General features: G+C 50.2%; 1 protein-coding gene across 2 annotated transcripts in view; it reads left to right on the forward strand.

Annotated features, from left to right (window-relative positions):
- C3 (complement C3) overlaps nucleotides 1–14,081 on the forward strand; it is a 36,274-nt gene extending 22,193 nt beyond the window's left edge. The window contains exons 25-41 of one of the 2 annotated variants that reach the window (XM_027969774.3): nucleotides 312–387; nucleotides 644–803; nucleotides 1,776–1,874; nucleotides 5,182–5,338; nucleotides 6,924–7,087; nucleotides 8,562–8,720; nucleotides 8,868–8,927; nucleotides 9,050–9,140; nucleotides 9,281–9,332; nucleotides 9,883–9,970; nucleotides 10,094–10,180; nucleotides 11,952–12,057; nucleotides 12,543–12,632; nucleotides 12,811–12,894; nucleotides 13,393–13,476; nucleotides 13,663–13,798; nucleotides 13,880–14,081. In XM_027969774.3, the coding sequence (XP_027825575.2) occupies nucleotides 312–387; nucleotides 644–803; nucleotides 1,776–1,874; nucleotides 5,182–5,338; nucleotides 6,924–7,087; nucleotides 8,562–8,720; nucleotides 8,868–8,927; nucleotides 9,050–9,140; nucleotides 9,281–9,332; nucleotides 9,883–9,970; nucleotides 10,094–10,180; nucleotides 11,952–12,057; nucleotides 12,543–12,632; nucleotides 12,811–12,894; nucleotides 13,393–13,476; nucleotides 13,663–13,798; nucleotides 13,880–14,021 (1,835 nt within the window). In that variant the 3' untranslated portion in view covers nucleotides 14,022–14,081. Of the gene's footprint in view, nucleotides 1–311; nucleotides 388–643; nucleotides 804–1,775; nucleotides 1,875–5,181; nucleotides 5,339–6,923; nucleotides 7,088–8,561; nucleotides 8,721–8,867; nucleotides 8,928–9,049; nucleotides 9,141–9,280; nucleotides 9,333–9,882; nucleotides 9,971–10,093; nucleotides 10,181–11,951; nucleotides 12,331–12,423 lie in introns of both variants that reach the window. The other variant, XR_009600643.1, reaches the window with a different exon arrangement.
- The last annotated feature ends 437 nt before the right edge of the window (nucleotides 14,082–14,518 follow it).

The raw sequence follows: 14,518 nt of genomic DNA on the forward strand, positions 1-14,518 counted from the left end.
AGCTCCCTCTCTCGCTGAGGCCCCCTTGCCCCTGAGAACCCATTTTGAAAACCTCTTCTCTCTGAATCCCCTCTCCTCCAAGAGTTCCTTCCCCCTCTCTCTGATGTTCCCACCTTCTGAGTCCCTCTTTAGCTCTTCGTCCTCCCACACACTCGCCCCCTACCCAGAGCCCCTCTTTCCTCTCTAGACCGCCGTCCCGCCCTTCACAGAATCTTTATCTTCTCTCTAAGCCCCTTCCCTCTCTGGAGGGCCTACACCCACCAGCCACCCGCTCCACTCAGCCTCTGGTGACACGTCTCTCTTCCCTGCAGGGTACACCCAGCAGCTGGCTTTCAGACAAAAAAGCTCAGCCTACGCCGCCTTCCAAAATCGGCCCCCCAGCACCTGGTGAGTCTCCAGGATCAGCTTGCACATCCTCAGCCTTTCACATCCCTGAACAGGCCCTGGATCTCAGCCTGGGGTGGTCTAGGTAGGTCTCCACTCAGAGTCAAGGTACCAGCCTGCTGAATAATCAGCATACCACACTGGGTTACTAACCTGAAGGAACCAGGCCAGGTCCGGCCCCACTCTGCTCATTGGTTGGCTGGGATGCCAGTCTCCGGATCCCAGAGCCAATTGGCTCACGCTCTCGACCCACCCCCAGGCTGACTGCCTACGTGGTCAAGGTCTTTGCACTGTCCACCAACCTCATCGCCATAGACTCCAGGGACCTCTGTGAGACCGTCAAATGGCTGATCCTGGAGAAGCAGAAGCCTGATGGAATCTTCCAGGAGGATGGGCCCGTGATACACCAAGAAATGATTGTAAGAGGCAGAGATTCGGGGCAGGCCAGGGGAGAGGGCACCAGAGCATCACAGGATGGACTGGAGAAAGACTCCACCATCCACCCACTGCCCAATTCACAGCGTGCGGGGACAGTGAAATAAGGGCGCTGAGAGTGTCTCTCCTCCCTTGCAAAGATCAGAGACTTGCAGGATCCAGTGCAAAATGAAACCCCCAGGCTTCTTGTTGCTCTTAAACATAGAACTCCTTAGAGCTATGGTCCTGAGTGCGATCCCCAGGCCTGCAACATCAGCAAAATTACCTGGAAGCTTTTAAAAATGCAGAATGTCAGAAATTCTCAGGCTGGACTCCAGGTGCACTGAATCAGAAGCTTTAGGGGCAATGTCTAGGAATCCGCGTTTTAACACCTCTCTACCCCCACCAGGTGTGCTTAAGTTGGAGAATGGATGCGTAAGCCTGACCTTTCAGGCTTCCAGCCTCGTGGCCTTACCCACTTCTCTCCTCACTCCATCTGTACTGCTGGGAACCTTGCTCTCCTTTGTACATGCTGTTCCCCCTGCCTGGCATGCTAAGCCCCACCCTCTTTGAGAGTGGACTTCTCTCTGCTCAGATTGTGGTTCCAGCTATCATCCCTCGGGGACACTTTTCCACGACGGAGTCACACTCCCATAGTCCATTCTCAATGCCACATCGCTTCTGCACAGCACTCATCACTTTCTAATTATATATCTGTCGATGAGCTGGTTGGTTCCTGTCTGTCTCCCCTAGCAGACCGCGAGGGCTGGGGCTAGAATCTGGTCTTCATCCAACATCTCATCCACAGCACCAGCAACATTTGCAGGATGAATGAATGAATACTAAAGAGCCTGGCCCTTCTGGAGAGGGCTGGGGAGAGACCCAGCCCTGCCTTGATCCACTGAGCCTACAGGGGGCGTAGGTTGACATGTGAAGACACTGGTGACCCTGCCTTTGCTTCCACGCTTCTCCTCTAGGGTGGCTTCAAGGACACCAGGGAGAAAGATGTGTCCCTTACAGCCTTTGTTCTGATCGCGCTGCACGAGGCTAAAGACATCTGCGAGGCACAGGTCAACGTAAGTGTCCCCACCCTCCCCTCCCCAACCAAGGACACAGCCGCCTGAGGTGAGATGTTGCTTTCAGGGCATTTCCAGTGCTCCCAGTGCACTAACAGTCACCACAGTGGCCATAATAGTTTCCAACAGTTATGTAGCAATTAACTAGATCCCGGGTGGATCAGTGGTAAAGAATCTGCCTGCAATGCAGGAGACGTGGGTTTGACCCTGGGTCGGGAAGGTCCCCTAAAGAAGGAAATGGAAACCTACTCCAGTATTTTTGCCTGGGAAAGTCCACGGACAGAGAAGCCTGGCGGGCTACAGTCCATGGAATTGCAAAAGAGTTGGACACGACTGAGCGACTAAACAACAAAACAAGAGTCTCATATGTTTAATTCCTATAATCCTTGTAACAGCCCAAGAGATAGGCCACTCTTACTGCCCCCAGTTTACAGAAGAGACAGCTGAGGCACAGAGAAATCAAAGATTGGGTCTTTTCTGCCTGCTTTACCATTTTCAGAGAGTTGTACCCAAGCCCAACAAAAAGCCCCTTCAGCTTGCTTTCCACAAGACTCCTACATTCATATTCCTGTGTGTTAGTCACTCAGTCGTGTCCAACTCTTTGCGACCCCATGAACTATAGCCTGCCGGGCTCCTCTGTCCATGGGTTTCTCCAGGCAAGAATACTGGAGTGGGTTGCCATTCCCTTCTCCAGGGGATCTTCCTGACCCAGGGATCAAAACTGGGTTTCCTGCATTGCAGACAGATTCCCTACCATCTGCTCCACCAGGAAAGCCCTTTATATCCTTATGGCTTCCCTAAAGAAAACTGAGGACACAGAACTAAAAATGGAAAGAAAATCCTTCCTGAGATCTTTAAGAGGATTCTTAAAGGGACCCATGTCCATGACTCCAAAGAATTGCCCAGTGGCTCAGTAGTAAGAATCCACCTGAAGTGCACCGAAAACGCAAGAGGTGTGGGTTCGATCCCTGGATTGGGAAGATCCCCTGCAGTAGGAAATAGCAATCCACTCCAGTATTCTTGCCTGGAAAATCTCATGGACAGAGGAGCCTGGCAAGGTAGTCCATAGCGTCTCCCATAGGGTCACAAAGAGTTGGTCACGACTCAGCATGCATGACCCCAGAAGGGAAAGAATTAATAATGTTGGCTTTTTGCTTTCCCCTATTCCTCTAGTTTTGGTTCTGAAGCAGAGAAGCTTAGAAAGACAGGCTCCTGAGAGCCTGTAATCACTCCATCTGCTTTGCTCTGGGGTTTTGAGAGTGGGTAGTTTGACTTTTAGTTTCCCTAGTGGGGGACTTGAGGATCTCCCTTTCAGCCAGCTGCTGCTTCCTTCTCAGGACCCCAGAAAAGAGATGGAGGGGAGGGGGCTGCTACCATTAATGCCGGTGACCTTTAAACCAGGTTTTCCTGGTTCCAATCTTGGAGATTTGAGAGAAATTATAGTAGAAAAGAGCTTCAGGACTGTGGGGTCAGATAAAATTGACCTCAAATCCTGACTCTCATGTACCCTTTGTCAGGCCTTATGTGTGCGTTTGTAAAATAGACATAATAGTTTTTGCATTTTTTAGGACTCTCTGAGTTGTCTCAGAGGCCACATGTGTGTCCTAGTTGTCGTATGTGTGACTAGATGTGCAAAAAAAATGGGAAATTTATTTTAGGGATCTAAGAATTTACAGAGTTCAAAAATGAAAGTAGGAATCTGGTGGTCCAGCGGTTAAGACTCCTTGTTTCCACTACAGGGAGCATGGGTTCATCCCTGGTTGGGGAACTAAGATCCTGCTTGCCATGCGTTGCAGTCAAAAAACTTAAAAAAAAAAAAAAAAAAAGAAAGTAGCTTCAAGGACTCTGCCAGAATTCTTTGTTCTTTATGTTCTCCCATGTCTTCCAATCCTTTCTTGCCCTATAATTCACCTTTGCCTGCCACCCAATCTGCTTGGCAGAACATGGCTGTCTTCCTTGAGGAAATAGTCAGACCAAGGCTAGAACCTTTGGATTCCCAGTGAAGGTCTCTGATTGGTTCATCCTGGGTCAGGTGGTCACCCCTGAACCAATCAGCTGAGACCAGGAAGTAGGTCTCAGTGGGCAAATATGGCTGCTTCCATTGTGGCTATGTGAATCAAAGGGAGGAGGTGTTCTTACAACAGAGGAGGATACTTGTAGGAAGGCAGTCAAAAGGGTTGTTTCTACTACAACACAACATTTTCTACAATACAGCAACATTAAAATAAAGTATGGCATAGGTGGTGGAGCCAGACCGATGGTGTTTAAATCAATAGGATGCTACCCAGCTTGGGAAAGCCAGTTGTTAAATTTCTAGGAATTTGCAATCTGGTTGCTGAACACAATCATTGTTAAAAATTAAATCATATAAACTCACACTGCAAAGATTAAACACTGAAAACAGGTGATAAACTTAAAATGTATCACTTCCTAAATATTTTGCTACTTTTTATCATTATTCTCAGGGTTATTTATGTCTATTGTATCTCTATATTGCAAATATTATATCATATTGTTCCACTGTTCCTCTCTTGCCATATCTACAGTCAGCAATGCCACATTGGTGGGTTGAAATCAGGGATGATAGTATTGACACCATGGAAATCAGCAAACACTTCAAATCATGTCTTCCCCTGGTCCCCATCTTTCTGTGTCACCATATTTAATCTGTGCACTAGGATAATGATGAAAGTAATGCCTGCCTCATGGGATTTTATGAGATTAAATGAGCAGCTATAAGACTGGGACATTGTAAGAGCTAGCTGAAAATTATTGAATAAGAGGTGTTCCCTTGGTGTGCTGAATCTGGCTCATACTAGCTCACGAATGCCTGTTGGGAGTATGTCTTCCCCATTCTATGTTCAAGGACATCACAGTGGTTACTTGAAATTGACCCTGGTGGAAGTTTTTATGCCATTGTAATGGGCAATTTATTGGGTTGGCAAAAGTTCAGGTTTTTCTATAACATCTTACAGAAAAGCCCGAATGAACAACTAGCAACACACCCCTGGCCCCCCACCCAGTCCTGTGCCTCCACTGAAGAGCTGGTTGTTAAATATTCACCAGCACACCACTTGGTATTTAGACACACACACTGCACACACACACCCCCCCCCCCACACACACACACAGAGCCCATAGTAGGTACTCAGCAACAAAGCAACTCACAACGGAAAACCCTCAAACATAGATCCAAGGCAAACAGGTCCCAAGGACAAAAGCCACCTGGTCCCAGAAAGTGATCTTCATCAGTTGTCTATAACAGAAATGCTCCCCTGACCAGAGTACCCAATCCTCTTTGTCACAGAGCCTGGGCCCCAGCATCACTAAGGCAGGAGACTTCCTTGAAAACCACTACAGAGAGCTGCGAAGACCATATACTGTGGCCATTGCTGCCTATGCCCTGGCTTTGTTGGGCAAGCTGGAGGATGACCGCCTCACCAAATTTCTGAATACAGCCAAAGGTGAGGGGTAGCCTGGAGGAGTACGGAGGGACCCATGGCTGGGGACTGAGGGTGGCCCTCTCAAGCTGGGGTGCATGGCTTTAAGCTGCACTGGGATGGACCTCTCCAAGCTGAACTGCAATGAATGGCTCTGTGGTGTGATAATTTCTCCTTGTAAACCACACGAGAAGGCTCACTGCATAATTCATTCAACCATGTTGAATGCCATGTGTTGAGCACTTGCTATGACCCAGCAGTGAGGTGTGATTAAGACCATGAGCATGGACATCAGACAGATCTAAATTGAAATCCAACTCTGCCACTTTCTCACTGTCTGACCTTGTACAAGTCGCTTAACCTCTCTGGACCTTAGTTTCTTCATCTTCAAGTGATACCTAGGGCTTCCCTAGTGGCTCAGTGGTCAAGAATCTGCCTGCCAGGAGATTCTTGGGTTCAATCCTTGGGTCAGGAAGATCCCCTGGGGAAGGAAACGAGTCCCATGGATGGAGGAGCCTGGCAGGCTACAGTTCATGGAGTCATAAAAGAGTCAGATACCACTTAGTGACTCACAGCAACAACACTGTAACATTATAACCATCTCAAGGGTAATTAGGATTCAGTAAAATAATACCATAGGGAATTTAGCACAGTGCCTAGCACATAGTGGGCAGCTAATCATTGATTCCAGTGATGACACTGTATCATGTTTGTACTCACTGATAATAAGGTATCTCAAGTATCATATAAATACCAAAGTGGTTTAACACGACAAAAGTATGTTGTTGGTGGACAGCTCTCCTCCATACAGTGATGCAGGGATCCAGGTCTCTATCTTTTCATGGCTCTGCCATTCTGGGGCCTCAGAATCCTGCTCTTTCAGGCTGAAAAGGAAATAGGAAGATTGGGCAAGGGACTAGACATAGAAGAGGCCTAATCACTGCTGTGCACATTCCATTGGCCAGAGCTTAGTCATGTGGCCATATACCTGCAAAGGCTTCTGGGAAATGTCCAACTATGCGCCCAGGGACAGGAGGTCATCCTCCTCTTGGTTCTCAGTGACAATCTCTGCCATCATAACTTTCTTAGGCACTTGGGACACCACCGTGAGTACAGCACAGCCCTTGCCATTATGGCCTCACACTCCAATTGAAGAAAGAAATGAGTTCATAGATTACTATAGAGTGTCAGAGTGCTGGGATCAGAGAAGCACAGGATCCTTTGAGAGACAGGAGGAAGAGGGACCTCCACTCAGTCTTGGGGTGCCCACTAATTGTGCACGGTGGGTAAGAATTAACAAAGTAGATGGAGAATAGGTACTCTATGTAAAGGGAACAGAATATGCAAAGGCTCAGAGGTAAGAATGTGTGTTTCAAGTTTAGGAAATCTCCCACAGTGGGGCTGCAGTGCAGAGCTCATATGGAGGAGTGAAGGTGGATGAGGGAAGAGAATGAGGCAGGAGCCAGCAGATTGAGGTCCTAGAATGTGGGCCAGGACACCTGAACGCCAAGTGGTTTAGGCTATGAGTCTTTTTTTCCTGAGTTTTCTCTGAGCTGTTCACAGGATGGACAGAGCAGTGAGCATTGGGGGTGGGGGGTTTTCCCTGCAGAAAAAAACCGCTGGGAGGAACCCAACAAGAAGCTCTACAATGTGGAGGCCACATCCTATGCCCTCTTGGCTCTGCTGGCACGCAAAGACTTCGACACTGTGCCTCCTGTCGTGCGCTGGCTCAACGAGCAGAGATACTATGGAGGTGGTTATGGCTCCACGCAGGCAAGTAGTCCACACATACCTCGCCCCGGTATCTGCATACCAACCTCCTCTGGCCTCATTAGTCTTCTGAAGAAAGTACCAAGACCAAGAGAGGCAGTGTTTCTCTTCCATCAGCCAGGATGATTTGAATGAAGTCAAGAATCTTTTTTTTTTTTTAGTTTCAAACCCATCTGTGGATTCTAGACTACATTCTGGATGCCCTGAGCTGTGTTTCAAGCCTCCTTTTCCCTCTTGGTGTCTAGACCGTGTTCTCAGGCCCCAGGTTCAGGTGTGAACCTCTCTCTCCTACTGTGGGTTCTAGACCATGTTCCCAGTGCCCCATCTTACTCTGTCTCACTGGTGGGTTCTCGATATAATGTTCATTTCACCAGGCCCCCAATGTTACTCTGTCTCACTGGTGGGTTCTAAATTAGATTATTAATGACCCTACACCATTATCCAAACCTCTCTGTCCTTCTGGTAGGTTCTAGATCATGTTCGCAGTTCCCTATCTTATTCGTCTCACTGGTGGGTTCTAGTTCATGTTCATTTCACCAGCCCCCAATGTTACCCTGTCTCATCAGTGGGTTCTAGACCAGGTTATTAATGACTCTACAGCATTATCCAAGGGGCTTCCCTGGTGGCTCAGTGATGAAAGTATCTGCCTGAAATGCAGGAGACCCGGGTTCGATCCTTGGGTTGGGAAGATCCCCTGGAAAAGGGAATGGCAACCCACTCCAGTATTCTTGCCTGGAGAATTCCATGGATAGAGGAGCCTGGTGGGCTACAGTCCATGGGATCACAAAGAGTTGGACACAACTGAGCAACTAACACCTCACACACCATTATCCAAGCCTCTGTCTCCCACTGGTGGGTTCTAGACCACATTCTAAGTTCCATCAGGCTCCCAGTGTTACCACATCTTATTGTGAGTTCTAGACCAGGATTTTAGTTATTCTAGTCCCTGATGGGTTCTAGACCAGGGTTGAGTAACCTCAAACTCCAGGAAGCTCAGGCTCCAGTCTAACCGCTTTTCTTTCTGGTGGGTTCTCAATCACACTCTCAGTGTCACTTTGGGGTTCTAGATCAGATGGTCAGTGTTCCCAGATTCCAATTTCATTCTTTTATTTCATGAGTGGGTTCTAGACATATTCTCAGTGCCTCTACCAATGCTTGTCTTAGACTCTCTCCTCTGGATGTGTCTAGAGCACCTTCTCAGTGTGGCTGAACTTTCTGTCTTATGTTTGTACACTCTGGTGGATTCTCGCCATGTTCCCAGTGTCTCTAAGCTCCTGTCTGACCTGTCTCACTCAGAGAGTTCTAGGACATGTCCTCAGTATCTGACCAGTCCCCAATCGTATTCTCACCCTCTCTGGTGGGTTCTAGGTCACCGTCTCATTGCCCCAAGACTGATATGAGTCTCTTCATCCCTCAGTGGTTCTCACCACTTTCTCAGTCACCTAAATTCACCCCCTTTCTCTGTCATGGGTAACAGGCCACTTTCATGGTGTTCCAAGCCTTGGCCCAATACCAGAAGGATGTTCCTGATCACAAGGAGCTGAACCTGGATGTGTCCATCCACCTGCCCAGCCGCAACTCTTTGGTCAAGCATCGTATCCTCTGGGAATCTGCCAGCCTCTTGCGCTCAGAAGAGGTAAAGTTACCTGGCCACACCCTCATCACTTTCATCCTCCATGCCAGCCAGACTTTCTAGGAGGCAGGAGGGAGGGTCCATGACCATCACAAATGGGGGAAGGCTTGGTTCCAAATACTCTCTCTTCTCTCTCCCCACTCCTTGCAGACTAAGGAAAATGAGCGTTTCACAGTGAGAGCTGAAGGGAAAGGACAAGGCACCTTGTCGGTAAGGAATGGGAACCTACACTTTCTTGACCCACCACCTTCTCTAGGCCCCTCTGCTCCAGTATCCCCTTTCCTTTCTGAGTCAAATGGACTGACACCTCATCTCCCCTCCTACCTCACCAGGTAGTGACTGTGTACCATGCCAAGCTCAAAGGCAAAGTCTCCTGCAAAAAGTTCGACCTCCGGGTTTCCATACGCCCAGCCCTCGAACCAGGTGAAAGGAGTGGAGACCCTATCTGTTACTCTTCCCCCAACCCTGTTCTTCTGTCTGCCTCCCTCCTGGATCAGAACCCAGGAACTACACCCCTCCCACTTCCCCACCACCATCCATCCTTCTGTTTTCTGTGTTTCTAGTCAAGAAGCCTCAGGACGCCAAAGGTTCCATGATCCTTGACATCTGTACCAAGTAAGAGATGGTTCACTGGGATTCATCTTGGCCATCCCTCTGTCTCTAGCAAGACTTCTTACAAATAATAACTGTGATGCTTAACGCTTTCTGAGAGTATATTGTGCATCTAGTCCTGTGCTGAATACAGGACAAGAAGTCCTCCCTTTGCTTGGCAGTGTGAGATTAGCAACGTGGTCTTGATGTCCAAACATGGTGCTGGGGGACTGGTGACATTAAATTAGACCATGGTAACGGAATCATACAAAGTGAGACCTGCCCATGTTCATTTCCCAGAACTGAGGCACACAGAGAGGTTAAGTAACCCCTCAGATGTTACAGAGAGCTGGGATTTGAACCCGGGCCAGTTGGGTTCCAGAACCTGAAAAATGAATCACCTTGATCATTATGTAGCTTTCCCTGTATTCCCTTTAGGAGAATGTTTCCTACATTTGAACCTCCCTCTATGCTCCTATGTGGGAACTAGAGGCCTCAGTCTTTGATATGACCCCCTTGTCTGGGCACTGATCCCACCTTGGGGGCCAACCCCCTCTCCCTCTGCCCCATCTAGGTACCTGGGAGACCAGGATGCCACTATGTCCATCCTTGATATATCCATGATGACAGGCTTCTCACCTGATATTGATGACTTGAAACTGGTATGAAGGCTTTGGGCTCAGGGGCTGGGATCCATGGGCAGGAGCCCAGGGTCTGGAAGAAGCTGGAGTGGCAGGGGGAATGGGGATGCAGGAGGGATTTTTACAAACCACATCCTTCCCCAGCTGAGCACTGGTGTCGACAGATACATCTCTAAGTATGAGATGAACAGAGACTCCAACAAGAACACACTCATCATCTACCTGGACAAGGTAAGGCTTCCATTGGGATCCTAAACCTCTACCTGGCTGATCTTTCCTTCTCCACTGGCCTCGTGCCCAGGTGGGGCCAGGGAGACAGGGTCTAGACTGCTGGGTGTGGGAAGACAGGGGCATGTAAAACAAGGCCAACCCACTTTCTGTAAGCATCTCAACCTTCTGACCACTCATGTCCCAACCACATTTTTCACTTGTCCCCTCCAGCTTCTTCTCACCAGAGTCTTAACCACTGAGTGGAAAAAAACCCACTTGTGGTTTTTAAAACAGCAGTGCTTGATGGAGAGAAAGAGCTTCCCTTGTTCCCCAGCCCCTAGCGTTACTCTCTTCTCTTATTTTCCACCATCCTTCCCTTGTTCTGTTTGTTTATATGACAGAGCTGGGTCTTCATTGTGGTGCATGGGCTCTTGGCTGTGGCATGCCACAACCACTGACCCACATGCCATAACTGGAGAAGTCCACATGCCGATTTGCAGGCCGACCAACAGTGCACAAGGCTTCCCAACATTTGTTATTTGTGTTCTTTGTGATGATAGCTATTCTGGCATGTGTAGGGGCTATCTCACTGCAGGTTTTGGGGTTGTTGTTGTCGTTGTTTTTGGCTGAACTAGGTCTTCTTTGCTGCACGTGGGCTTTCTCTAGTTGCGGCAAGTGGGGGCTACTCTTCGTTGCATTGTGCAGGCTTCTCATTGTGGTGGCTTCTCTTGTTGCTAGAGTGTGGGCTCTAGGGCACAAGCACAATAGTTGTGGCGCACGGTCTCAGTTGCTCTGTGGCATGTGGAATCTTAATTCCCCAACCAGGGATCAAACCCGCATCCCCTGCATTGGAAGGTGCATTCTTAACCACTGGACCAGCAGGGAATTCCCTGCCCTTGCTCTCTTTCTCTCTACTATGGCTTTACTCCAAATATACGTGTCATCACATATACACCTGTGTATGTATCAATATGGGGCTTCCCAGCTCTCTCCGTGGTAAAGAATCCACCTGCCAATGCAGGAGACTCTGGTTTGATCCCTGGGTGGGGAAGATCCCCTAGGGAAGGAAATGGCAACCCACTCCAGTATTCTGTCCGTGGGAAATCCCATGGACAGAAAAGAGCCTGGCAGGCTACAGTCCATGGGGTTGCAAACAGTTGGACGCCACTTAATGACTAAACAACAACAATGTCTCAGTACATATATGTGTGTATCTGTCTCCTTCCTCCCTCCCTCACTCCCTTTCTCCCTCTTTTCTTTCTTTCTCTTTAATTTTTCCAATTTTATTGAGCTGTAATTGGCGTATAACACTGTGTAGTTTTAATGTGCACAATGTAAGGATTTTATATATTTATATACTGAGAAATAATTACCACAATAAGGTCAGTTACATCCACCCCCTACATAGCTATAATGTGTGTGTTGGTAACTTTTTAAAGACCTACTCTTTTGGCAACTTTCAAGTGTCTAATGCAGTCTTGTTAACCACAGAATGTTTTTAAGGACATATATAGCAGTCCTTGGCCAGAGCTCAATCACGTGGCCACAAGGAACTGAAACATGCTGAGAAGTACAATCTAGCCTTAGCGGGGGTGGGGTGGGGTGGGGGTGGGGTAATGGATTTGATGAACTGCTTATTAATCTTTTGTCAAAGATTCCTGCCCACTGCCACCCGCCCCCCATCTTCCCCACCTAGATCCCTCAGCTTCTCCACCACTTTCCAACCCCCAGAATCCCATGCTGGACTTCCTTCCATGTAGGCCCTGCCACTGACCAACCTCCTTCTTCCCAGATCTCACACACACAGGAGGACTGTCTGTCCTTCAAAGTTCACCAGTACTTTAATGTCGGACTTATACAGCCTGGGGCAGTCAAGGTGTACTCCTATTACAACCTGGGTGAGCAGCCATCCTACGACCTGGGATCTGGGAGTTAGACTCTGGGGGTCTTGGGGATCTGAGGGTTAAGAGTCAGGGGGTCCCCAGGTTTTGGAGTTAAGGGTCTGGGGTCCCCAGGTGTGGGAGTTAGGGGTCTGGGCGTTAGGGATCTGGAGGTTAAGGGTCTGGAGGCCCCAGGGATCTGAGAGCTAGGAGTCCGGGGTTCCTGGAAATCTAAGGGTTAGGAGTCTGGTTGTCCCTGGGTCTGGGAGTTAGGGATCTGGGGGTCCCCAGGTCTGGGAGTTAAAGGCCTGGGGGGTCCCTGGATCTGGGAGTTAGGGGCCTGGGGATCCCCAGGTCTGGGAGTTAGGAGTCTGGGGGTCCCAGGGCTGGGGACCTGGCATCTGGAGGTCTGACCAGCTGGAGTTGGATAACTGAGCCTCCAGGTGTGGTGTCTGGGGTGGAGGCCCTAGCCCTCTGACCCCTCCCCATCACCTCTGCCACAGATGAAACTTGTATCCGCTTCTATCACCCGGATAAAGAGGACGGAATGCTGAGCAAACTCTGCCACAAAGATACCTGCCGCTGTGCAGAGGGTAAGTGCTCAGGTGCTAGGAGGGTGCCCACACCCACTGGACCCCAGCTCCCTTGGAGTGGGGGGTTGACCCAAGAGGGCTGAACCAGGGGACCGGGCATACCCCTGGGTAGTGGGTGCCCTGAACAGGAAGTGGGTCTTAGACGGTGTCCCTACCCCACCCCCCACCCACCCCTCAGAGAACTGCTTCATGCACCACACGGAGGAGGTGATCACTCTGGAGAACCGGCTGGACAGGGCCTGCGAGCCGGGCGTGGACTATGGTGAGTGGGGCACTGGGCAAGAGGCGTGGAAAAGGTGCACGCATGCGTGCTTGTGTGTGAGCGGCAGTGTGAAGGCAGGTGTGGTCCTGGCTGCGTGTGGTGACTGTGGTTGTGGGTGACTGGTGTACATGTGTGTGTGTGTGTTGTGAGGGGCTCTGATTGCACGGGAGACATGGTCATGAGTGGGGTGGGTTTGTGGGCGTGTGTGTGACAGGTGGTTGGGAGTGGATGTGGTTGTGTGTACCACCATGTTGTGGGGAACCTGTGGGTCACGGTGGATAGGAGTCGCTATCATCGTGCCTCTGACAGTGGTTGTGGAGAGCTCTGATTGTGTGCATGGGTGTGAGTGCAGCCCGGCGTGCTATACTGCGGTGACGGGAGTGGCTAGCAGGGACGTGGGCATGCCTGGCTGTGATCGTCGCTTGGGAGGAGCCAGGTGAGGGCACCCCACAGAGAGCCCTGCCCAGGAAGCCCCACTGTCCTCCCCACCCTCAACAGTATACAAGACCAGACTTATCCAGAAGAAGCTTGAAGAGGACTTTGACGAGTACATCATGGTGATTGAGCAAATCATCAAATCGGGTTAGTCCTGTGTCTACCTCCCCGTTCCCCCAGCCCCTCCCCTTCTCCTCCCCCAACTCAGCTTCCCTTGCCCTCCCCACCCTCTCCCTCTCCCTCTCCCAGCTCATCTTGCCTTCCCCTCCGTCCTCATACCCAGTCCCTCCCCTCCCCCTCCCCCAGTTCAGCTTCCCTTTCCCTCCTCTCCAGGCTCGGACGAGGTGCAGGTTAAACAGGAGCGCAAGTTCATCAGCCACATCAAGTGCAGGGAAGCCCTTAAACTGAAGGAGGGGGCACACTACCTCGTGTGGGGCGTGTCCTCTGACCTGTGGGGCGACAAACCCAAGTGAGTTCCTGCCCCGTGCCTTCTGGAGGCCGCCTCTTCCCACCCTCTGCGCCCCCTCCTGACCCGTCTGTCTTCCCGCAGCATCAGCTACATCATCGGGAAGGACACCTGGGTGGAGCTGTGGCCCGAAGCTGAAGAATGTCAAGATGAGGAGAACCAGAAACAGTGCGAGGACCTGGCCAGCTTCACGGAGAACATGGTTGTCTTTGGCTGCCCCAACTGATCCCACACACACACCCTCTCACACACACTGTCCACCCAATAAAGCTTCACTTCTGTTTCACATGTCTCCCAAAGTCTGGAGGTCTTTGAGAGGGGGACAGAGGCAGCTTCGACCCCCCACTGCCTCACTTGCCAGCTCAGCTCCATCCTGCAGGAACTTGACCTGATTCCCACTTCATTCCGTCCTGCAGTTCACCTCCACATTCACAGGCTTCCTCATCTCCAGTGCCCATGCCTGCCTCACCTGTTCCTAACCGGAAGTGCATATGCCTCTTCCCCATATTGCAGGCGGATTCTTCACCATCTGAGCCACCAGGGAAGCCCAAGAATAGTGGAATGGGTAGTCTATCCCTTCTCCAGGGGAACCTTCTGACGCAGGAATCCAACCAGGGTCTCCTGCACTACAGGTAGATTCTTTACCAGTTGAGGTTCCCTGACCAGGGATTGAACCCTGCATTGGGAGCATGGAGTCTTAGCCACTGGACCACCAGGGAAGTC

Source organism: Ovis aries, chromosome 5 (genome assembly GCF_016772045.2).
Source record: "Ovis aries strain OAR_USU_Benz2616 breed Rambouillet chromosome 5, ARS-UI_Ramb_v3.0, whole genome shotgun sequence".
NCBI classification, from domain to species: domain Eukaryota; kingdom Metazoa; phylum Chordata; class Mammalia; order Artiodactyla; family Bovidae; genus Ovis; species Ovis aries.